Source organism: Caretta caretta, chromosome 3 (assembly GCF_965140235.1).
Source record: "Caretta caretta isolate rCarCar2 chromosome 3, rCarCar1.hap1, whole genome shotgun sequence".
NCBI lineage: Eukaryota > Metazoa > Chordata > Testudines > Cheloniidae > Caretta > Caretta caretta.
The window spans coordinates 27,198,824-27,224,627 of NC_134208.1; the positions used below are offsets into that span (position 1 = coordinate 27,198,824).

Consider the following 25,804-nt stretch of genomic DNA (forward strand, 5'->3'; position numbering starts at 1 on the left):
AATATAAGAACGAGGGGCCACCAAATGAAATTAATGGACAGCAAGTTTTAAACAAATAAAAGGAAGTTCTTCTTCACTCAGCGCACAGTCAACCTGTGGAACTCCTTGCCTGAGGAGGTTGTGAAGGCAAGGACTATAACGGGGTTTAAAAGAGAACTGGATACATTCATGGGGGTTAAGTCCATTAATGGCTATTAAGCAGGATAGGTAAGGAATGGTGTCCCTAGCCTCTGTTTGTCAGAGGGTGGAGATGGATGGCAGGAGAGAGATCACTTGATCATAACCTGTTCGGTTCACTCCCTCTGGGGCACCTGGCATTGGCCACTGTTGGGAGACAGGATACTGGGCTGGATGGACCTTTGGTCTGACCCAGTATAGCCACTCTTATGTTTTGGTGCCTAACTTTAAAACTTTGACCTCAGTGCCTTCTCGAATATAACATCCTACTATGAAAGTGATAAAATAAACTATTTATCCTTTAGAACAGCACTAATAGAGCAGTTAATATTCCCTATCACCCCCATTATTTTTCATTCTTCCTATACAAAAAAGGTGTTGGGGGAGAGGCTTGAATATCTGTATCTAAAACTTAGCAGTATGAGAGAAGTACTTTTTATACGGAAAAAGGTTGTGAGTCTATATCGGGTTTTCAGCTCCACTTCATGTTTTAAATAAGGATATATACTTTTATAAATAGTTTATAAAGGGTTAATAAATGATTAACAACTGTTAGATGTGAGTAAGTCCTTTTAGATGTTTACATCGCACATCAGTAGAAGGTGTTGATGGTTGTAAGCGATGGCTTAAAGCAGCCTATTTACCTGTCAATTGACACTCAGTTGATACAGGTTTTTAAAATGTTTATTAAATTATCTATTAATCATCTTAGTCTTTTTAAACTGCTTATAAATGTACCCTTAATATAAAGTCTTACATATATAAATTGCTTCTGTGCCAAGATTGCAGACTGGAAACCATAGATGGGCTCTTACAGAATACAGATAGATATATTTTACATTCTGCCCACATTTAATCAGTTTTATGCATTAGACCATGCATGCACGTTTACTGAATCTATATACATTCCCCAGTAAAGGTTTGGTTGTGTGCTGCATATCAAACAGATAATGTATTAAACTATACACAAATGAGTTTAGAGAAAACAGTTCTTGGCTAACTTCACAAAGATAAGGCACCTTTTGATATGCTTAGGCTCTCTTTAACACCTCACTATTAGGTTCTTTTTAGCTCGAATAGTGCTAGATCTTGTTTTCCTTACTGACTGACTTTAGTGTGAGCAGTCTTTAGTCTGTGGTTTGTAAGATTATGGAAAGCTTTGTAATATCTATATACAGTTGAATAAGGGCCTGATTTTCAGAAGTGGTGAGCACCTGTGATTAAGGAACTTCAGTAGGATCAGAGGAATTATACCAGATCAGACCTGTGGTCTGTCTAGTGCACTATCCAGTGTCTGGTACTAGATGCTTCAGAGGAAAGTGCAAGAAAATCTGCCCTTAAGGAAATTTCTTCTTATTCCCAGTAGCTAGAATATGATTTATGCCCTGGAGATTAAGTTTATAGCTCTTCCAAAAGATTATTTTAAAAAAAATTATATTTATATTTTAATATCTTTGTTATGCATTTTTGATAGTGGACACTTCCTTTTGGCCTGTTTCAAAAATCCTGATTATAATAGCCTAAGTGCTTAGGGCATTCACATCTGTTCCTTCCTTTGCATGTTACTTTATGCCTGATCTTTCCAATAAGTGGAATATTCTACCCAAAGAACTCTAGCCTGCCTATCTGCAGTTTCATCAGAAGAGAGGTTTAAAGAAGAAAGAAAGGTCTCAAATTAGCAGCTCAAGTCATCATTCATCTGATAGTGGAAATGATCAATCTATGGGACAGAGTTTTTTCTGACTGGGGCAAGTTTGGTGTAATTCAATTATCTGTATCAGCAGTATCAATTGACTAATATTCACATAATCAAGCAGTCTACAGTTGTTTGTTCTCATGCCTATGGATACCCCATGGGCACCTCTGTGTATATGATGTCTTGAGAAGTTTCCCATTCAAACAGGGCACTTAACTCACAAACAATGATAAAGTTGTTCTGTTCAAAGCTCCCAAGCAGATCATATCATAGAATCATTGGATTAGAAAGGACTACAAGGGTCATCTAGTCTAATCCCCTGCTAAGATGCAGGATTTGTTGTGGCTAAACCATCCAAGACAGATGGCGATTCAGGCTCTTTTTGAAAATCTCCAGTGAACAAGGTTTCACACAGTCTGTTCCATTGTCCTACTGTTCTTAGAGTGAGGAAGTTTTTTTTCTCCTGAGATTTAATCTAAATTGCTATGCTGTAGTTTGAACCCATTGCCTCTTGTCCTGCTCTCTGTGGCAAGAGAGAACAACTTTTCTCCATCTTTTCTATGACAGTATTTGAAGACCATTATCATGTCCCTGCCCTTAATCTTCTCTTTCCCAAACTAAACATACCCAGTTCCTTCAGACTTTGCTCATGTGGTTTGCATTCCATCCCTTTGATCATCTTTGTCGCTCGCCTATAGATCCTTTCCAGTTTCTCTACAACCTTTCTATATGTAGGTGACCAAAATTGGGATATTTTAAACTGATCTACATTAGTTAAACAAGTTTATCCAAAAACCAAAATTCCACATGATATCCTTGGCATCAATAATTCCCTCACTAAAGGAGGTCATGTGGTTCGCACCTCTAGACTTGAAAGACACACATTTTCATATAGACATCCATCCACCCCGCGGGAGGTTCCTCAGGTTCCTCTATGACCAAGACCATTGCCAAGTCAGAGTCTTTCCCTTTGACATGGCTACAGAACACAGTGTTTACAAAAATTTCTTCACGGGTGGCTGCTTGGATGAGAAGGGAAGAATTTACTGTCATCCCATACCTTGATGTGTGGGTTCTCACGGACCACTCCTACAAGGATGTCCACAGGTCAACCTGTGTTCTGCGTCAGTCATGAAAAATCCACATTGACCCTCATGGAGTGCATAGACTTCATAGGGGAGACATTAGACTCAAATACAGCAAGATGACATCTACTTCTTGAAGGGTTTCAGATCATGAGCACTGATCATCCACCATGTCACTATTAGACCCAGGAAGTCAGTCAGAACTTGCCTTTACCTCCTTGGCCACATGGCTTCATGCACACACATGACCACCATTCATCAGGCTACAGCTATGAAGCCTACAAGCCTGGCTTCTCCTCGGTGTTCTCACCAGAGAAGGGTACCATAAAGGCCAAAGTCACAATTCCACCCAAGGTATTAGGCTCTCTTGTCCGGTGGACAAAACCGGAGACGTTTTGGTAGGAGTCCGTTTCCTCACACCAACACCTGAGGCAACCTTGATTACCAATGCTTTCTTCCTGGGTTGGGGTGCACACATGGGTGATTATATGGCATAGGGCATCTGGACCTACCAGAAGCCCAAAATTCACATCAGCTTATTAGAACTCATAGTGGTCTGTTGGGCCTGCAATGCCTTCCTGCCACTCATCCAATCCAAGCATGTTTATATAATATCAGACAACATCAAAGTATTTTATATAAACAAGCAAGGGAGAATGAGAGCTTTCTTTTTGTGCATAGAGGTAATCACCCTCTGAAAATGGTGCATCAAACATCACATAACTCTATCATCTGCATACTTACTTGGGTTTCCAAATTACCTAGCAGTCTGCCTGAGGAGACAAGTTTCTGTGAATTACGAATGGGAGATTCACTATTCATTTCTCAGCAACATCTTCACTCCATGAAGAAAGCCATCCTGGGATCTTTTTGCCTCAAAGTCAAACAGGAAGCTTCCTTGGTACCGTACCAGAGCAGCCCCGGGAAAGAACTCTTTGGGAGATGCCCTCCTGATGTCATGGAAGGGTCACCTGAAATATTCTTTCCCTCCAGTTCCTTTGATGTCACAGGTTTCTGGAAGATCCCTCAAGACAGTGGTTGAGTCATCCTCATCATGCCCAAATGGTCAAGACAGTTCTGGTTCCTGGATCAGCTGAAACTCTCAAGGTGACCACCCATGACTGTCCCCATTGTGACGGGTTGGATCACAGAAACCCTCCTGGGGCTGCCAACTGATGTGCCAAGACTACTTCTCCCCCTGCTTTCCCTGCCAGCTTGGGACTCCAGAACAGTGCCTGGTTGTGCCAGACACACTTGCTGGCTACAAACACAGACACAGGTCTGAACAACGTCCCACGAGCTGCAGACTTAACTGAAAACAGCTTAAGAAGTGTTCCTGTCTCCAGCACTCAGATGCCCAACTCCCAATGGAGTCCAAACCCCAAATAAATCCATTTTACCCTGTATAAAACTTATACAGGATAAACTCATAAATTGTTCACCCTCTATAAGACTGAGTGAGAGGTATGCACAGCTGTTTGCCCCCTCAGGTTTTAATACATACTCTGGGTTAATTAGTAAGTAAAAAGTGATTTTATTAAATACAAATAGTGGTATTTAAGTGGTTCCTGGTGATAACAGACAGAACAAAGTAAATTACCAAACAAAATAAAATAAAACACGCAAGTCTATGCCTAATACAGTAAGAAACTGAATACAGATAAAATCTCACCTTCAGAGATGTTCCAATAAGCCTCTTTTACAAACTAGCCTCCTTCTAGTCTGGGTCTAGCAATCACTCACACCCCTGTGGTTACTGTCCTTTGTTCAAGTTTCTTTTAGATAGCCTCTCCACCCCCAAAGGATATCTCTTGAGCCAGCTAAAGACAAAATGGAGGGGTCTCCCAGGGATTTAAATAGACTTTCTCTTGTGGGTAAACACCCCTCCCTCCCCCTGTGTAGAATCCCAGCTACAAGATGAAGTTTTGGAGTCACATGTCCATGCATGACTCAGAACTGACAGGTAGCAGCCATTGTTTGCATGCTACCTTGAACGTCCTCAAGTAGACTTCTTATGTGGACTTCTTATGAAGGAGCCTTCCAAGATCCATTATCTGTTAAGTGTTTCTTGATTGGGGACTTAACTTGCAAATTCTTTCTAAAGAAGCTGCCCAAATACCTTACTAAAGCTACTTAAAAACAAACAAGTACACAGCCAATATTCATAACTTCGAATACAAAAATGATACATGCATACAAATAGGATGAATATATTCAGTAGATCATAATCTTTGCAGAGATATGTTACATGGCATATGTAGCATAAAACATATTCCAGTTATGTCATAGTTACATTCATAAGCATATTTCCATAAAGCATTGTGTCACCATAAAGTCACACTCATATTATCAGACCCTCTAGTATGACACAGGGACAAGGTGACATACCCCATTCAGGGCTTCTGGAAATGAGAACCAGTATTTGGATGGGCATCCGAGATAGAACACTCATGTTCCAAGATCATAGATCATAGAATATCTGGGTTGGAAGGGACCTCAGGAGGTCATCTAGTCCAACCCCCTGCTCAAAGCAGGACCAATCCCCAATTTCTGCCCCAGATCCCTAAATGGCCCCCTCAAGGACTGAACTCAGAACCCTGCATTTAGCAGGCCAATGCTCAAACCATTGAGCTATCATGCAATTCATCCTTCACCAAAGTAGAAAAGATTCTACTTGAGGAGAAGCTGTTACTCAGCTAAATGGTAGCGTTTCTCTGCTTGGGCTCATCAGTGCTTTTGTCTCCAGACTCCACCGGAATCCCTGATATCTCAGTTTCTTCTTCGAGGAGTGTCCCTGTGGGTGCTCCACTTTAGGTGTTTGTGCACCCGAGCGCTTCTAGTTGGAGATTTGCAGTAGCAGTGCCTCAGTTGGCCACGCACACGTGGCAGCCGTCTCGCCCCGCTCTGAGCCCCCCAGTTCCTTCTGTACTGCCGTTGGCTTCGGTCGGAACAACACCAGCACCCTCAAAAACCTTACTTTCCTTTAGTTCAACCCTTGTAGTTTTATTCTTTTTTTATTTACTTCTTCCTTCATTTTTTCTCTATTGAAAAAAAATTCCATTCCCCCTCCCCTCCGGCGGGCATCCGCCTCACAGTACAGAGACACTTGGAAGAGACTAATCCCATTCTTTCTTTGTGAACAGCCTCTCTGACATGTCTGGTTCTCCAGGTTTTAAATGCTGTCTGAACTGTAGACTGTCAATACCAGTCTCAGACGGTCACTCGCAGTGTGTCTGGTGTTTTAGAGAGAGACACATCGCACAGAAGTGCCACCCCTGCAAAAAGCTGACAGTGAGGACTAGAAAAGCTAGGGATCTTCAGTTAAAACTTATGATGATGGAGAAATCCCTTCAACCTGCTGCTGATCCTGAGCACAGGACCCCTCTCCACCAGCACTCACCCACGGTGGCATCGGATATGGGATCCTCTTCAAAAACAGCTGCAAAGGACCCAGTCCCGCACAAAGCCACGAAAAAGCACTCTCACTCCTCGCCTCAGAGAGAATTGCCTCTCTGACTGCCAAATCTGCCCCAGTACTGTTGGCACGCAGAGCCCCCAACTGAGAGGCACCAGGACCGTCCGACACCGGGACGGCCTGAGGAGCAAAAGACCCGCCCGTAGTCTAGCTCTAAGGCAGGCACACTTAACAAAGCTAATCCTGTTACCTAGGCACCGAGGAAGCTGAAGGAAACCTCAGCACCCAGCAGCACAATGGCTCAACCTGCTGCACCAATATAGAAGCAATTGAAGAGCCAACAGAGGGTAACACCATCCCACCAACCCACATCTCCTCTTTGTCTCCTGATGGAACAATAATGTCTCCTCCTCCCACATCAGGTGATGACTTTAAATCCTTCCAGGAATTATTTAAACGAGTGGCTGACTCCCTCAACATTTCCTTGGCAGAGCTGCTGGAGACACAGCATAAGCTGACAGATATTCTCCATACATCTCCTACTGCCAAAATTGCACTACCCATCAATGTTGCCATGATGGACCCAGCAAAAACTATCTGGCAGATGTCAACTACAACTCCACCTTCTTGTAAAAGATCAGAGAAGAAGTACTACATCCCAGCTAAGGGAGCTGAATTGTTGTTCACTCCCCCACCCCAATTCATTGGTGGTGAAGCCAGTTAATCAAAGGGGAAAGCAACATCTGGCTAGGACCACCCCTTATGATAAAGATTGGAAACGCCTAGACCTTTTTGGCAGGAAGGCCTGTTCCTCAGTGACCCTCCAGTTTTGAATAGCAAACTATTCTGCATTACTGGCCAACTGCACACACACACAACATTTTTGCACAAATGACAACTTTTATTGAACATCTTCCAACGGATAAAAAAGAACAGTATAAAGCTAACATCATAGAAGGGCTCCCTCGCTGCCCAAATGGCCTTACAGGCTTCCTTGGACTCCGCTGACACACCAGCCAGCTCCATCACCACATGCATAGTCACATGCATAGTCACAAGGAGGGTGTCCTGGCTCCACCTTCCAGGCTTCCCCAAGGAAGTTCGGGCGACAGTAGCGGACTTACCTTTCGAAGGTCAAAAACTGTTTGCGGGAGGCACAGATGCAACTTTACACACACTCAAAGATTCCTGTGCCACATGGAAAACCCTAGGAATATATGCCACTGGGAACAAAAAGAAACAGGGCAAATTTTATACCAACACTGCCCCATATGCCCAATCTCAAAGACATGACCAGTGCCGCAAACAATGTCAGACGAGATGTTGACAAGCCCCAGAGTAATCAGCAAAGTCTCAACCGTTCACTTCCAGACAAGCATCTTGAAGCGTTGGTCGAAGACACAAGAGCCCCCCATACTCCACTGCCGAAGTCACTCATAACCTCCAGCCCATTTGGGGACCACCTAACCTTTCTATGCGGTTTGGGCAACCATTACATCAGACGCGTGAGTTCTGAAAATTATACGCAAGAGCTATTCTATTCCTTTTGCCTCTATCTGGCCTACCCACCCTCCTTCCCCGTCCCTCTTCAGGGACCCATCTCATGAGCACCTGTTACAGCAGGAAGTAAACCACCTCCTGCAACTAGGTGCTGTTGAACCCGTACCTACCAAGGGGGAGCGGGTTTTATTCACACTACTTCCTCACCCAGAAGAAAACAAGTTTGGGGGAGGAATGGCGAGGGGTGCACATTCCTGCCCCCACTTCCTCCTCCTCGGTGCTGGAGAGAGGAGGGGCTGAGCCAGCAGGGGTATTAGTCAGGCTTGGCCCTGGTCTGGCTGGGGTACCGTCAGTACCAAAGAGAGGCGTTCCTGGAGTAGATGTGATGAAGAGGTCTGCCTGGCTAACAAACTGCTGCGGCACAGGTAAGCTCGGTGCCAATGGAAGAGGCACGCTTTGGTTTGAAATCATTGTGATTGCTGTTGGTGCTGTAGACTTGCTGCAATGTATTGGTGCAGGAGGTGGTGCCGTGGATGGAGGCCCATCTTGGACTTGCACAAGCTAAAAAGTTTGTCAGAACACGGAGCTTCAAGATAACACTACCAACCATAATTCCGGCACTGGAGAAAGGAGACTGGCTCTCAGCCCTTGACCTACAAGATTCCTATTTCCACGTCACTATTAATCCAGCCCACAGAAGGTTCCTCCAATCTAGACTCGGGAACCTCCACTATCAGTACAGAGTGTTCCCATTCAGATTATCCACAGCCCCACGGGTATTCTCCAAGGTCCTCACCGTCGTTGCAGCACACCTTCGCAGACAGGGTGTGATAAAAATATTTCCCTACATAGACGACTGCCTCCTAAAAACTTCACCATACCAGGCTGCAGTCGACACTCTTCACATCACTACAACCCTGTTTACAAAACTTGGGTTACAAATCAAGTTTCAGAAATCCACTCTAATTCCAACCCAACCGTTGGCCTTTATAGGGGCACATTTCGACTGCACCACAGCATCATAACAACTGCCTCAACAACACATTGTTGCCCTAACAAATCTCATTACAACAGTAAAAAACAGCCCACAAACATCTGCCATAATGTGCCCACAACTCCTAGGGCACATGTCAGCCACCACGTCTGTTGGGAAGCATGCCAGGCTTCGAATGAGGTGTCTACAAACCTGGCTTCGTACTCTCTGTACTCCTCACAAGCACTCCACCCACAGATGACTGACAATGCCCAGAAGGGTAATAGACTCACTAACATGGTGGACAGAACAAACTAACGTTTGCACAGGTGTTCCATTCCAACAAGACACCCCATCAGTAACAATCACCACAGCTGCCTCCCTCGTGGGATGGGGAGCACACTTGTCCGAGAATACCATCCAGGGCCAGTGGTCCCTTACGGAATCTACCCTATTGGAACTCAAAATACATGCCACCGCTTTCTGCCCCTGATGCACAACAAGATTGTCCAGATCCTCACTGGTAACTTGGCCACTATGTTTTACATAAATCGCCAAGGAGGGGCCCGGTCTGACTTGCTTGGCGCAGAAGCAGTTCACCTCTGGGAATGGTGCATCTCCAACAACATAGATCTCATCGCAACCTACTTACAGGGAAGCCAGAATGTCACAGCAGATGACCTAAGCAGAAACTCATCACAAATGCATGAATGGGAGCTGGACTCAGGAATCCTGAAAACTGTATTCTAACAATGGGGTTTTCCCTCAATAGACCTTTTTTGCAATGTCCCACAGTGCCAAATGCCCACATTACTGCTCCTGGGCAGGACTTGGACAAAATTCCCTAGGGGACACCTTCCTCATGAAATGAGAAGCCCCGTTGATGCATGCCTTCCCTCCGACTCCACTATTGGCCGTGTACTTCTCAAGATCAAGAAGGACATATCCAGAGTAATCCTAATTGCACCAACATGGCCCAGACAAAGATGATTCCCATACCTGAATCAGATGGCCAGAAGACCACCACAGACCCTTCCCCTTGTGCCTCACCTGCTGACACAGGATGTGGGATGCCTCCACCTCCCCAACATTCCGATTCTCCGTTTCAAGGTGTGGCTAATCCATGGATGATGAACCTAGAGTCATGCTGTTCCGGGGAAGTACAGGATATCTTCCTGAACAGCCGATGACTCACTACGCGAACACTTACTTGAGCATGGGTAGGGGTTTTTGTAGGAAACAATGGTTCAAGAGAGAATGCTAGATTTGTATACCAAAGTTGTTTTGTTCAGGCTAGACAATGGGAACTGATCATTCCTGGCTATGGGCGATGTTCCTTTGAGGGAGCTCACAATGCAATTAGGCAGCTTCAGTATTTTGGATACCAATAAAGGATTTATTACTAGAATTGGCCTGATAACTGCTGAGCTGTGTGTATGCAGGCATGGGTTCATTAATATCTGGAGAAGAGATTCCCCATCATGCAGTGCTTTCCTGCTTTTCTGGTCCCAGAGTTCAGTGCGGTTCTTGCATTGGAATCTCTGTGCTCCATTCTGTATGCTAATGGAGATGCCTCCTTGTCCCATCTTTGATGCAAATGAGGCTAGGGGAGTTTCCCTAATCCTGTCACCCTTGTCTAGAGGGGTTTAGGTGTGTCTCCCACTGCCTTTTCATTGCTTTTTGTAAGTCTTTCTTCTGATCAACTTTGGTTCAAGCAGAGGCTGGAGGAGTGGGGGGGGAGGGCGGGAGCAGGTGGGAAGGTCTTTTATGAGTCAGACAGGCTGGGTATTGCACCCTGGTTCCCCAAGAAGAAAGAGCTGATAGGTGACATCCATTACCCACCTTCCCTTCTTCTGCAAATTCATTACACTGCCGCATGAATGGGAAACTAGAGAGGCATTGGCCCACACTGCCCTTTGTCCTCAGTTGGGAGCACAAGTCTAGGTGTGGTACATATGTGGACCAACGGACACTGCTCGCACAAAATTCCAGGCTCAGGAATATGTTGTGCATGCGTATCTCAATGTGGAATATAGATAGGCACCACACATCTCAAAGAACGTCCATTTACAAGTAAGTAACTTCCATTTCTGGCCTTAAAATCTGCTAATGTGTGAAGAATGGAGATGTGAAAGACAGTATGGCAAGGAGCAAGAGGTCTTAGCTCTCCATCCCATCTTTTAGGTAGACTGGGTGCTCTCTAGCTCCATCTGGTATTTTGGGAGATGGACAACAGATCCACTGTCTCTTCTGGCCCATTTTGTGAGGGAATTCTTCTTAGCCAAGTATCTCTAAATGCCCATGTTCAGGTTTGCAATCCCCATTCCCTTTCTCACCCTGTCCTAGGGACTGTCCCACTGCTCTCAATTCCCTCATTCAGCCATCTTTGCCAGTCCCTTCTTTCTACCCTGAATGGATGGGTAATCCCTTGGTTTAGGCTTCCCATTCTCCTTGATCTTTCGTGGTTTGGGTGTCCCCTCTATATCCTATCAACACGAGTAATTCAGTTTAACGTTCCCAGTTTGGTGGAGTAGTTTCTTTATAAGATCCTCAGCTCTGGAACTTGCTCCCTCCCCTGGGGCCAACAGAGTGAATTCATTTGCTTTTAGAGTGTGCTGCAAATCTCTATTTTCTCTGGCTTTTGCTAAGGAAACAGGTTGCAGTGTGTGTCTTATGTATGGGCATCTGAGTTGTTCTTTTGTGGGAAGTTGCTTATGTAAGATTTGCATTTTTACAGTATCTTTCTGAATATTATGTTTTCAGAAGCACCCAGTGTCTTAGGCTGATTTAAAGAAAAATAACTGAAAAAAGAAAAGATTTTACTTTTGTTAGTTCTGTAGGGTCAATAATAGCTATATGTATTCGACCAAATGGCCAGCTAAATTCCAATTACAAAATCTTTACTGTTGATTTTCACACTGAATTTAGCAGTGTGAACAGTCACTTTGCAAAAGTTCTGTTTGACTTGCACACTTACAGATTTTGTGTGGAAGTAATGGTGAATAAATATGCAACAGTTGGATATTATTTTGACTTCTTTGCTCACCAATCCCATGTTTTAAAGCCTTCCTCTCCACCCATAATTCACCCTGTTTTGTTCATGCATTTTAATGCCCACGTAGGGCATTAATTAATTAATTGCAACAAGCTTTTTAACCATGTGGCTCTATGCATGAAGTGGCTTGCATAGTGACTTATCTTATGCATATAGTCGAGAATGTACCCCAAGTGGGTAATGTAAGGAATGATGATCTAGTGGACTGGGACTTGGGGGAGATTTGGGTTCAATTTCTGGCTGTACCAAAGACTTCCCATGCAAATATATCTGTGACTCACTTCCCCAGTTGTAAAGTAAGGATAGTACTTCCTTTGTCAGCTTGATCTATTTAGATTGTAAGTTCTTCACAGCAGGCACTGGCTCATATTGTGTTTACATGGTACTTAGCAGGTTAGTGTCTTTAAGTAGTAATACAAATAATAGTTTCCACTATTGCTCTTAGAACCCTGCAATACCTAAGCACAGTGTTCAGCTTCCTGAATAGAAGCTTTAGCTCCTGAATTCTTCCTTTGCTTTTTCTAGGACTGTCGTAAATATAAAGAGAAGGGTAAACCCCTTTAAAATCCCTCCTGGCCAGAGGAAAGCTCCTCTCACCTGTAAAGGGTTAAGAAGCTAAAAGTAACCTCACTGGCACCTGACCAAAATGACCAATGAGGAGACAAGATACTTTCAAAAGCTGGGAGGAGGGAGAGAAATAAAGGGTCTGTGTCTGTCTATATGCTGCTTTTGCCGGGGATAGACCAGGAATGGAGTCTTAGAACTTTTAGTAAGTAATCTAGCTAGGTATGCATTAGATTATGATTTCTTTAAATGGCTGAGAAAACAACTGTGCTCAATAGAATGACTATTTCTGTCTGTGTATCTTTTTTGTAACTTAAGGTTTTGCCTCGAGGGATTCTCTATGTTTTGAATCTAATTACCCTGTAAGGTATCTACCATCCTGATTTTACAGAGGTGATTCCTTTACTTCTATTTCTATTAAAAGTCTTCTTGTAAGAAAACTGAATGCTTTTTCATTGTTCTCAGATCCAAGGGTTTGGGTCTGTGGTCAACTGTGCAAATTGGTGAGGATTTTTACCAAACCTTTCCCAGGAAGTGGGGTACAAGGGTTGGGAAGATTTTGGGGGGAAAGACGTGTCCAAACAGCTCTTCCCCAGTAACCTATTTGTTTGGTGGTGGTAGCGGCAAATCCAAGGACAAAGGGTGGAATATTTTGTACCTTGGGGAAGTTTTGACCTAAGCTGGTAAAGAGAAGCTTAGGAGGTTTTCATGCAGGTCCCCACATCTGTACCCTAGAGTTCAGAGTAGGGGAGGAACCTTGACAAGGACTAAAGAAAAATATTTCATGTTGTTTTAGCATAGTATTTTAAAATATAGCCCCTACAACATCCACACTGTTTTGCAAGCTGAGCAGCTGGTAATAAATATGAATGTAATGCATTTTAGCAGGGGTTCAGGTTGACTTACAATGTATTGTAGCAATACTGCTCAAATTCCTGCTCAGCAATTCTGTTCTTAATGCCATATTAATTCAAATTTACGTTGCAGCCAAGGATATGCGAATATTTTGAGATGTTTACATTTATAATCTGGTAAAAGTAATAAAATGAACTTACAAAGATGAAAATCAGTAAGTTGTTGGTTGAAACTCCAAGACAGTAAGGCAGAAGCATTTGTGTTTTATCTATCAGGCATTGATTTTAAACAAAGATATATCTTTTTGAAACATCCAGGCAATTATAATAAAGGAAAACGTTCATCTGGGTTCTGAATCTTCTTCCCCTGCCAATGCTCACCAATATTTGTCTCAGAACATTAGTAGTATCCAAACAATGTCCACTAAAACCAAGAGTTTTCCTTTCCTTATAAGAATAAAAATGTATTGAGCTGAACACATTTCAATACAAAAAAGCTCTACTTTACTTTGATGCTCACCAACTCTGTTGATAAGTGTAGTGCAAAGTAGAATGCATTTTTTTTGGTCTGTCTGACTGAATCATCTCCCTTTCACTGTAACTTTTCAATAATTCCGTTTTACAGCAAAAGGTATCTCCAGGTTACCAGCTTCAGGTTCTCCAATTATATGACTTAGGCAACACAGCATTTACAACCTTAGCAGATGTTTCCATATTTCAGGAACAGGGAAACTTTATATAATGGATTTCTGTGCCTCATGGGCACAATTTAGAATAAGCACCTGTGGCAAATTGCCAGCACTGCTATGATAGGTCCCGCGCTTTCTCTTCTTGGAGGGATTCAGGGCGCCGTTTGTTGCCCCTCATCTGGGGTATTATCTGTCCCACTAGTATCGCAGAGAAGGGGAGTGGAGAGGGAGGGACCCGGGCCCGCCCTCTACTCCGGGTCCCAGCCCAGGGGCCCTAGGGATAATGGCAAACCACTTGAACTAGCGATTCCTTCCCCTTGGCTACTTCCCTCTCTGGTCCTTCAGCTTGTGGGGCTTCCTGCTCTCTTTCTGCTTGGGCCAAGTTTCTCCCAACCCCTTGTGTTCGTGGAGTTCCTCTGCTCTGCACAAGCCGGATTTCCCTTTACCTAGGGTCTTAGTCTTCTGGCCCGCAACAGCACTTCTTCAAACTCTCCTTTGCCTCCCTTCAAACTGCTCTCTGCTCCAACACCAAACCACTCTACTACAACTCCTCCAAGTGTCTGATTGAAGCAGGGGGGTTTTATCAGGTGACTGGCTTCAGGTGCTCTAATTGGCTTCAGGAGCTCTAATTAATCTATAGCAACCTCTCTTCCCTCTACAGGGAATAAGGCTGTCATCATTCTGGGGCTTACATATCTCCCCTCTATCACCCTCCTGCTGCCCTCTGGCCATGCTGTATCACACACCATACAGTGTTGGCTAAAATTTAAAAAATAAATAAATAAATAAATAAAAAGAGAGAGAGACGTAACAAACTAGAGGGAGTGACCCAGTACAATACCATGTCACAATCTTTGTCATCTTTGCCTTTGCCATCTTTGGCTTTGTGAAAAACTATTTGCCCATGATTTTTTAAAAGTCGATAATTGTATAATTTATACAGCATACTATTTCCTTTAAAACTACAGTGTCAACAGCTTTTTACAGATTCCACCTATAAGGAACTGTTCACATATTGACTCATCTTCAGGAGTCTCATGATATGATGCATATACATAAAGCAATAGCCATGCTATGAGAAAAAGGAAAAAGGTCAAACTTTTGAATCATTGAAACTGGATAGCAAATATCTTGGAGGATGTCAGTGCTTTGAAGTCTTATGGCATCTAACACCTTTATTCTATAGGTGACAGAGAAAAATGTATACCACTTTTTAAAAAAGTGTGCTTTACATGAAGTGCTGATCATTAAATGCACTGAAATCTTTTTATCCCTGTACCTGCAGCAAAGAACATGCACTCAGAGTATCTAGTAAATAGTAGAATTTCAGATACCATAAAGCTGAATGGATTAGAAAAGTGAAAGACACGTGCTAAATTGCTTTTATTATTGATACCATTACAAAAATAATCTGAAACTCCTATTTCATGTTTTTGCACATGAAACCAATTTTTGTTGTTGCTGAAAATTTGAAGTAAACGCCCCTGAAAACTTATGTGATGCAATTGAGCATTAGTAATAAAACTGGAGAACTGCAGTAGGTTGTTTGATAAAACACTGGACTCCAATGGCAGCTTTTTTGTATTCAGGTAGTTATTTCAGTTTTCAACAGATATACAAGAAGCAGCAAGGTCAAGATTATTTCTGTATATGAGTAGATGATTGAACGTGCTGTGTCAAATCCAGTGAATCTGATACTGATAAGCAGACTGTACGTATTAAAGAAATATAGCTGCTGTGATGGTTAAAGTCACCTAATTCAAGGAGGTATTGTGTGGTTATGCTCCAAGACAACAGACATGACATATCAGAGATAAAAGAAAAATTAAATTCTGGCTTTTGAAATGGTGTAGTAGTTGCAGAATACAACAGAAATAATCAGTACGCTTTGGAATTCCCAAAACATGTTTGGCTAAGTGGCTTGATTAATGCTGGGGAAAAAGTGGGTCCATTTATTAGCCAAAGTTAACTTTTTGGGATAAGGCCAGCATTATGACATCATAAGCAGTCATGGCCACCAACTCGTGAAACCTTGAGAACAGATAAAAGCAAAAGCAACTCATGAAACCTTGAGAATAGATAAAAGCAAAAGCAGGCAGAAGGAGAAAATAATATTCTTCATTGTGCTGTCTCCTCAAGCCACCTTGATTCAAGCAACTGGTATGTAGTGTTTGTTGCAAGTTTCAGAGTAACAGCCGTGTTAGTCTGTATTCGTAAAAAGATAAGGAGTACTTGTGGCACCTTAGAGACTAACCAATTTATTTGAGCATAAGCTTTCGTGAGCTACAGATCACTTCATTGGATGCATACTGTGGAAAGTGTAGAAGATCTTTTTATACACACAAAGCATGAAAAAATACCTCCTCCCACCCCACTCTCCTGCTGGTAATAGCTTATCTAAAGTGATCACTCTCCTTACAATGTGTATGATAATCAAGGTGGGCCATTTCCAGCACAAATCCAGAGTTTAACAAGAACGTCTGAGGAGGGGGGAGGGTAGGAAAAAACAAGGGGAAATAGGTTACCTTGCATAATGACTTAGCCACTCCCAGTCTCTATTCAAGCCTAAGTTAATTGTATCCAATTTGCAAATGAATTCCAATTCAACAGTTTCTCGCTGGAGTCTGGATTTGAAGTTTTTTGTTGTAATATCGCAACTTTCATGTCTGTAATCGCGCGACCAGAGAGATTGAAGTGTTCTTCGACTGGTTTATGAACGTTATAATTCTTGACATCTGATTTGTGTCCATTTATTCTTGTACGCAGAGACTGTCCAGTTTGACCAATGTACATGGCAGAGGGGCATTGCTGGCACATGATGGCATATATCACATTGGTGGATGTGCAGGTGAATGAGCCTCTGATAGTGTGGCTGATGTTATTAGGCCCTGTGATGGTGTCCCCTGAATAGATATGTGGGCACAGTTGGCAAAGGGCTTTGTTGCAAGGTTCTGTTGTGGTTTAGTGGTTCTGTTTTGTAGTATGTGGTTACTGGTGAGTATTTGCTTCAGGTTGGGGGGCTGTCTGTAGGCAAGGACTGGCCTGTCTCCCAATGGCCCAACTTGATTATCATACACATTGTAAGGAGAGTGATCACTTTAGATAAGCTATTACCAGCAGGAGAGTGGGGTGGGAGGAGGTATTTTTTCATGCTTTGTGTGTATAAAAAGATCTTCTACACTTTCCACAGTATGCATCCAATGAAGTGATCTGTAGCTCACAAAAGCTTATGCTCAAATAAATTGGTTAGTCTCTAAGGTGCCACAAGTACTTGTTTGTTACAAGTCAATCAACCACTGCACACACTTCCATATATATCTAGATATGTTCCTGGCTAGATGTGATAATCAAGTTATTTTTTGAAGATCACCAGTAATTTGCAAACACTTACACATGATTTTAATTTTAACTATGTGTGTAGTTCCATGAAAGCAATGGAATTTACTCACGTACTTGCCATTTAGCAACTGAATAAATGTTTGCAGGTTCTGCAAAGTAAATTGTAAAATACTTTCACATTAGAGTACAGCTGGGTGGGAATCAGTTTTCTGATCTGGAAAAACTTTTTGAGATTTCAAAATGTTCCTGTTACGTATCAGGATGAACCCATACCTTTTGAAGGTTTTTTTCATGGGTGGTAGGGGAGGGAGAGAAAAGACAAATAGCTACGTGGTCAGGGTCCTGACTTGGGATGCGGGAGACCAGATTCAAATCCCTTCTCTGCCATTCTCTCACATTCATTCATAGAATCATGGAAGATTAGGGTTGGAAGAGACCTCAGGAGGTCATCCAGTCCAACCCCCTACTCTAAGCAGGACCAACCCCAACTAAATCATCCCAACCAGGGCTTTGTTAAGCCAGGCCTTAAAAACCTCTAAAATTGGAGATTCCTCCACCTCCCTAGGTAACCCATTCCAGTGCTTTACTGCCCTCCTAGTGAAATAGTTTTTCCTATTGATTCCTATTGATCTTCCCATAAACTTTCATGAGTAGCACTTTTTAATTCCTTTTGCAAGCCAACTTGCACCCATTGTGTTTAATATTTGTATAGACAGGAGTAAAACTTGAACAAAAATTGTTTTATTCTTGTTTAAAAAGATGATAATGTTAATGAGGAATTTGGGCAAAATGAGCTGGATCTCTCATGTTTATCAAAAACGAAAATCTTACTTCTGAGAATAATAAAACATCTGCCATGAAACAAATGTTCATGGAAATGTTTGTTACTACATCTGAAGCTTAAGTTGTCTTGATAATGCTGCATTATTTTGTAGCATTGAGAGAAGGACACTTATCTCTATGGTAAACTGCACTCAGAAATGCTGTGGGTACACTATCATTTGATACCTTGGTACACAATCTTTTTCTTATCTTGTGATATTAGATGTCACTGTGAATAGATTGTGGTTTGGTTTAGTTTGGCGGTGATTGTGGTATCAGAAGCCGCTTGAGCAAGGAGTTTTAAAGAGTGTAGCAGAGAAACTTGTCACTGTCTAACTGAGAAGGGGTCTCAAGGTTTTACCTTCAACTTATTTGTCTTTATTATATAGAACAATCTCACTTTTTGTGTGCATTGTGATTTACCTTTTATTAGTATTTATATGTAGTAATCTCTTCCCTTAGTAGGTATGTTTTACCATTTATTTTTGTGCTGTGTAGTGTCAGGAAAGCATTTTAAAAAATCAGTCTTTCCACACTGTCTTTTTTTTTCTTTTTTTCTTTTTTTTTTTAACAACACCCACTTCTTTTGTAGGCTTTTTCTTTTTCTGCTGCTAGGAAAGATTATCTTCTTACAATACAGTGGGCTATATTATCTGCAGATTTTTTTTGCCATGATGCCACAAAAGTTATACACACATTAAACTGTCAGGTGCTCCACAGGATGTGTAAATTTACACGCTGAATAGTCTCACTAAAATCAGTGGGACTACTTATAGTATGTAATGTGAAGCATGTACCTAAATCTTTGCAGGATTGAGGCTTAATGCATTTTTAATATTGCAGTCATCCAGGAAAACTTTTAAGAAATGTGCATAACATGGCATATATATGTGGCCATCCTGGATGGATTATGGCAAAAGCACTATAGGCCCTAAACTTATGGAGTCATGTGATTACATGAGAATATCAGCTTTTATTTAAAAAAAAAAAAAAAAAAAAAAGGTGAGTTTTTAAGCCCTTACTGTTGCAGAGAAAAGCTTAAAAACATGAACCGAGCATAATCAACGCAATGTGATGTCTAGTGGCATGTCTAGATTCTGCCAGTGAATATTGTGTACAGGAGACAAGTTCATGTCAAGATCTCATCCCACCTTTGAAGACCTTTCTTCAAATTAAAAAAATACAAGAAAGGCAAAAGTAGCCATAGTGGTGATTATAGCCATCGTAATGCAATTTAGCTTTTTCATTATACTTAGGATTGAGCTTGATTTCAAACTACCATCCTGTAACAATGCACTAGCAATAGGAGATGACTGGAAGAGGAAGAATCATATGATAGATTGAAGAAGACAAAATTGTAGTGTTTTTTTCTTTGAACTGGAAAAATACATTTTTATTCAGTCTAGACAAAACTAGTAATTCTACAGAGGCAAGCATGCCTTTCATCTGCCTCTTACCTTTCACATCACACCACCTTTCCTTCATCATTCCTCTACCCTCCTGTTGTTTCTTTTACCTTTAATCATCCTCTTCTGGCTCCTCAGACATCTACAAGTAGATCCTTTCATTTCCTCTTAGAACTGAGTGAATAACTGATTTTGTTGTTGTTTACTGACCGTTTTAGCTTGGGTCAAACCAAAACTGCCATTTTTTTGGTGCATCGAACAAATATGAAAAATTTTATTTCATTCTAACTGTTCAGCCCAAAATGAAATGTTGTGTTTTGGTTTCAGCCACAGTTAACCATTTCTTTTAGTAAAAATAAAGGAAATAAAGGGCTAGAGTCACAAAGTAATGGAGTTTGTGCTGCTTTGCCCTGCTTCCTGATACCCAATAGCCCCGTGCTTAGGGCGCTTATCTGGGATGTTGGAGACTCTGTTTCAAATCCCCACTCTGCAGTAGAGAACCCCCAGGTGAGTGCCCTAATCCTCAGATTATTGGAGGTTTTGGGAGGGTGAGGCTCTCTGTTTCTCCAGGTAGAGCTGTTCCACTTTATATTAAATACTTGACTAGTTATTGGGCCAAAGAAAGAGAATGTGTGACTCTAAAGCCTAGTGGTTAGGGCATGCAGCAGTGGTCGGGGTCAAATCCCTGCTCCAGACAGGGAGTTTGAACCTGGGTCTCCCACATCTGGAGTGAGTGCCCTAAACACGGGCTATTCAATGTAAGGTGGGGGCATCACCACCTCACTGGCATCCAAGTCTGCTTGCAAATCTGGCCAAAAAACTTGAAAACTTTTGTGTTGACATTATTAAGATGAACCATTTTGATGTTTCCTAAATATGTTTTCTATTTATCATTTCAACCAAAACAATTTGCCAAAATCAACATGAATTTGCAAAATGTCAGAATGTTTCTCAACCCAAAATCTACTTTTCCAGCCAAAGAAAAAGTTTTGGATGAAAAATTTCCCCATTTCTATTTCTTGAAAAATGAAGCTTCATTCTAATACCACTTGTTTCTATAATAATGGCAGTGACATTCATATTATGGTACCATATGAGTAGTGAACTTGAAATCTTAGACTAACATTTTTCTAGGCAGATAGTAGACGTTTGTATTATTTAATATGTCCAGTCACCTGTACTAAATACTTTAAATATCCAGTATTTTAAAATAATACTACTTCAGATGATATTTTTATTTGAGACATTTTCAGATGCACCCTGGGGCTGGAAGCAAACTGTCAACATTCAATATATTAAAGCCACAAAACTGTGTAGGCATTTCAACAAATTCATGGGCAATCTGTATTTTTCAACCTTGTTTGACAATTTTGCCCTTGTTTGAGTCACTCAAACTATGGGAACATGAGCTTTAATCCTTTAAAGTTCCTATAGAACTGAGGAAAGCTTTTTGGTCCAATTGATGTTTTAGAACCACTTTTGGACTGAAAAAAAAATTAACATTTAATGTTGTGAATCGTAACTGAGATGAAGGTAATATTTGATGATTTGGAACTTTTCCAGGTTTGGGGGAAAATATTTTTCAATACAAAAATGTTCTAACGTTAGAGAGGAAGAATTTCTATTTCTATTTTAAAGCTATCTTGGTGCTAGGGAACAAATTATTTTTTAAACTGGCAAAAATTTTAACATGTCAGGTTGACAGTAATTAGATACATCATTTGAGAAGTCCTGTTTGTGTGATAGCCAAACTTTTAAAAAGAAGCTTCTTCTCATTTAATAGCCAGACCTTTTTACCTTGCACTTTTACCAGGAGAGCTTCAGAAAGTAATTATATTTAATAGAACCTGTCCTCAATTGAAAGCCTCAGGGGAACCAAAGTAAATTCTAGAATAAGCCTTGTTTTATGAGTAAAGATGCATGGTGTGCCAGTGATGGAGAGGAATTTTTTTTCTTTATAGTACATATGTGGAGAAATATGTGCTAGTCAATAGCTGCTCTGTGTGGCAAACATGAGTTAAAAATCAGCATCCAAATTTCCTTCTCCAGTGAATGAGGCTTAGATGCTGCCAATTTAGGTAGAACAATGGTAGTTTTTACTCTGTGTGTTTGTGTAGGGGGGAAAGGGTCATTTTTTTAAATAAAAGTAATTTTACCCAGTAATATATGTTGGGAAAATATCAGAGGAACTTTTTTTTAAAGGGCTAGAGAATTTTTAAGTGATGGTGTGAAAAGTTTGAGGTGGAGGGATCACTTGAACTAATCCATTGATCTACTTATGTGGGTTTCATGTTATTTTAGGAACCTCATTCTAAGTAATTTCCCATCATCTATGTGCTTCCTTGTTTCAGATGCATATAATTGAAGATTAAGAGAAAATTGCTTGGGCTGTGTTTCTGCCTTGTTTCACAGTAGTGTTATCCTTCACAGATGGAACACATCATATTTATTGTTACATAGGTATGGCAGAGTTAGTTGGTTTAGATCCTGTTCTTATATGGCTTTATTTTTCTTGCAGGTAGAGATAATTGATATTGAAAATGAAGAAAAAAGGTACTCTCTCTTCCAGGAACTCCTGAACTCTAGTAACAGTCAGTCTGAGTTTCAGCACTTGGTTTTACTCCTGCAAGCTTGGCCACCTATGAAAAGTTCAAGCATGTAAGTATTCCTTCAAAGAGAAATCAGGAAGAACAGTATGCTCTCTCCTACTTTGATTTTGAAATTACTGAACCTTTCATGCAGCCTTCAGTCAATGAATTCAAACAAACTGTTACATAAAGGAGTATAACCATCTTAAATAGGCCCTTTTGGAAGGCACACAGAATACAATTCTATATGTAGGACAAAGAAGTTTCTTCTGAAAAGCATTTTCAAGGAGCCACACATTTAATTTTGCTGATCTCCGTGTTTCTTATTAAACTTTAAACTGCCTAGTCCAAATAAAGACTTTATAAACACTTGCTAGGCAAATCAAAGCCTAGCTATCAGCACCCAGTGGAAAACCTGCAGAGAGGAGGGGAATGTGTGACTGAAGATTTTCACTCCAGTTCTGGTTCCCTCAAAACACTTTCTGAAGTTGCTCTTTTGGGCAACGACTGCAGAGACACATTCCAGGAAAGGGCCATGGGTGGAGGGAACATTCCAGACTTTTGTACGTGACCAAGCAATGGTAGGTTTCTGTTCTACACCTACTACCAAGTTGTCCCATCCCAGAGTAAACTACAGGGAAAGGAGGAAAGTATTTTAGGGCAAATGATGTCCTGAAAATAAACACAAGATTATTTTTGCAGCATTGTGCACATTCTGAAGCCATTTATATGGCAGGCCATAATTTGCCAATATTTTTGTATTGGTCTTTTGTCTTCCTGTCTACCTGTAGTGCTTCTATACATTCCATTTGTTCAATACTTTGATCATGGCTTCTAAGATTTAAAGAGTCTCTTTGTCTCTACATTATGCTGTCAGCAGTCATCTATCCTTCTATCCATCCTTCAAGGAGAGCAATAAAATTAACTTTTTATGGGCTAGCCAGCACAGAGTACCATCTTTCATCTGTCAGCAGTTAGGTGAGAAAGGCTGGTTACTAATTTCCACTTAACTTTGAGTTCCAGGTGCCATTGATCACATTCTGTTGGAATATAGGGAATAGACTCCCAAAAAGGCTTGTGTGAAAAATTAAGGTATATTTTTATTTTCCTGAAAACTAATACTTTTGTGTACATTTAAGGTACTGGTATGTTAGGGACCAATCTGCAGTGATTATTCAACTTGAAGCCTTTATCAGTGTGTTTTGGATTTGTGGATGAAGAACTGAACTAATTCTTTACTGCCTTTTCATGAACAAAGAAAGCATTTCTCAGGCATTAAAAAGTTATAGGGTGTTCGCTGTCTGACTTGTCCTATATTCACATTGTCATTTCCCTACATATTTTCGTTTTACAAACCTTTAATGCAGTCGAAATGGATCAAAATACAATGTAGAAAACACCGGAACTTCGGAACAAAGGTTAAAGTTATGGACTTTCACAACATGATTTTTTTTTTCCCCAAGGGGTAGAGTTCTACCAAATATTATGTTTATAGCCTTGGTGAACAGTAAACCTGCCAAGTAAACAGTGATTTTATTGTCATCGTTTTCATATTATTTTATAACGTTGACAATCCAATTGAAATTTCAGTCCATTATAGTGAAACAGATGTTATTGTTACTATTAGCTATTCTTTCTTTCTTTATGAAGGAGGATTAGACTTAGACATTGGGACTCTTCTAAAGCTCTTCTTTCCCCAGCAGAAGGGTGTTTGTATTTATATCTCCTAAAATGACATCTCCAAATAATTGTTCATTGTTATAAGGCTTTTCAAAAACAAATCACTTTGGAGGTTGGCGGTTTACAGAAAAACCCTGCTGAAATACACGCATTCCTCAAGCCAATTTTGAGAAAGGACTCCCTATGAACCTCTTTGGTCTCCTGATCTCAGGATCAGTGGCAACACAGCTAGCTCAGCAGCCATATTGAGACTGGTTCCAAGCCAGCACCTGCTCTCTGCATGACTCTTCCACAAGGAAACAGCATTATTGAATCTTTCATCTTTACTCATAATTTAGACCTTGCTATAGAGGGAAGTGATCTTCCCCTGATTTGACAGAGATGCTAAAGGTGGCTACAGCTACGAAGAAATATTCCACATTGCCATCTAATGCTTTTTCCTGTTATTTTGCTTCACAATGCACAGCAGAGGCTAAAAGTGCCAGGGCCCTTAGTTCATTCATACTGTGTGTTCTATTCATTTTATCCTCTATTCCTGAAGACCAACTTCCCAATCTTATTTCCCACCTGTTCATAACTTGATTCAGTACAGCATCTAAATTTGCTCCATGTTTGTTATACTCATTCCTCTCTTTAACAATGCAGATTGGCCCAGAAAAAGAGGAGGATAAAAAAAATACAGGTTAAATTGTATTCTCTTCCCATCTAATGATCAACCAAACCCCAGTGGTTTGGAGGTTTGTCTTAATCCCAGTTAGGGTCTGAAGGTTAGACACCTGCATAAATTATACAAATCTTTTAAGTCTAAATAAGTTAGGACTTGAAAACAACTGATAGCTGGTATTTTGACAAAGAAATCAGCAGCATTGTGAAGGAATGGGGAAGGGGGCGAGCTGAATTAACTATCAGCCTCACATTTAATTTGAATCAATGGAAATGTCAGAATGATTGAAGCTTATGTATTCATGGTAGGAATGAGCCTGCCTAGGGTTTGTAATAGAAAATTGGAAACTTTTTCTAAAGCCCTACTTCAGCGCCCATCGAGGTCTTTTTTGAATACCAGTTGATTCAAAGTCCTACAGTCTGATTTTCAGAGGTGCCAAACTCCTGCAGTTCCCGTTGACTTTATATATTATTAGGGATGCAATGTAACAGGAGAGAGCAAAAGCAGAAATTGCAATTGCACTGGAGACAGAAATCAATGGTCTGTGAATTCCACACTATGAACAGAAATATACATCTGTATGCAGTTTTACAACAGTCACCTACAAGCATAGAAATAGCTGCCAACAAGCACTGTGCAATCTTCTAAGATAGATAGTTACCAACCTTTCCAAAATTTCTGCAGGCTGGTTACCAGGAGACTTGTGATGTTTGACTGATCGTTAGCTAGCTGACCAGTAAATTAAAACCGCACCTGTGCATCCCAGATTTTCTGTCATGAACTTCAGAGTTTATCCCATGATTAGATTCTTTTTAAATGATTTCCCAAAAATGGTCAAATATAAGTCAAAAATAACTATTTCTTTTATGAAACAAGTTATTTTAAAGCAGGGGTGGCCAACCTGAGCTTGAGAAGGAGCCAGCATTTATGAATGTACGTTGCCAAAGAGCCACAGTAATACATCAGCAGCCCCCGATCAGCTCCACCTCCCCACCCTGCTCCCAGCACCTCCCCCTCCCTCCCCACACCTCCTGATCAGCTGTTTTGTGCAGGAGGCTCTGGGGGGAGGGAAGGGAGAAGAATGAGGACATGGCAGGCTCAGGGGAGGGGGCAGGAAGATGTGGAGTGGGCGCAGAGCCAGGGGTTGAGCAGTGAACACTCCCTGGCACATTGGAAAGTTGGCGCCTGTACTCCAGCCCTGGAGTTGGTGCCTATACAAGGAGCCGCATATTAACTTCTGAAGGGCCGTGTGTGGCTCCGGAGCCACAGGTTGGCCACCCCTGTTTTAAAGAAAAAT

At 41.3% G+C, this 25,804-nt stretch overlaps 1 protein-coding gene across 1 annotated transcript in view; it reads left to right on the forward strand.

The window, feature by feature from the left end:
* The window catches only part of NBAS (NBAS subunit of NRZ tethering complex), a 408,512-nt gene that overhangs the window by 346,908 nt on the left and 35,800 nt on the right, over positions 1–25,804 (forward strand). Inside the window, exon 49 of the mRNA XM_048845538.2 lies at positions 22,094–22,233. Coding sequence (XP_048701495.2) covers positions 22,094–22,233 — 140 coding nt within the window. The remainder of the gene's footprint in view (positions 1–22,093; positions 22,234–25,804) is intronic.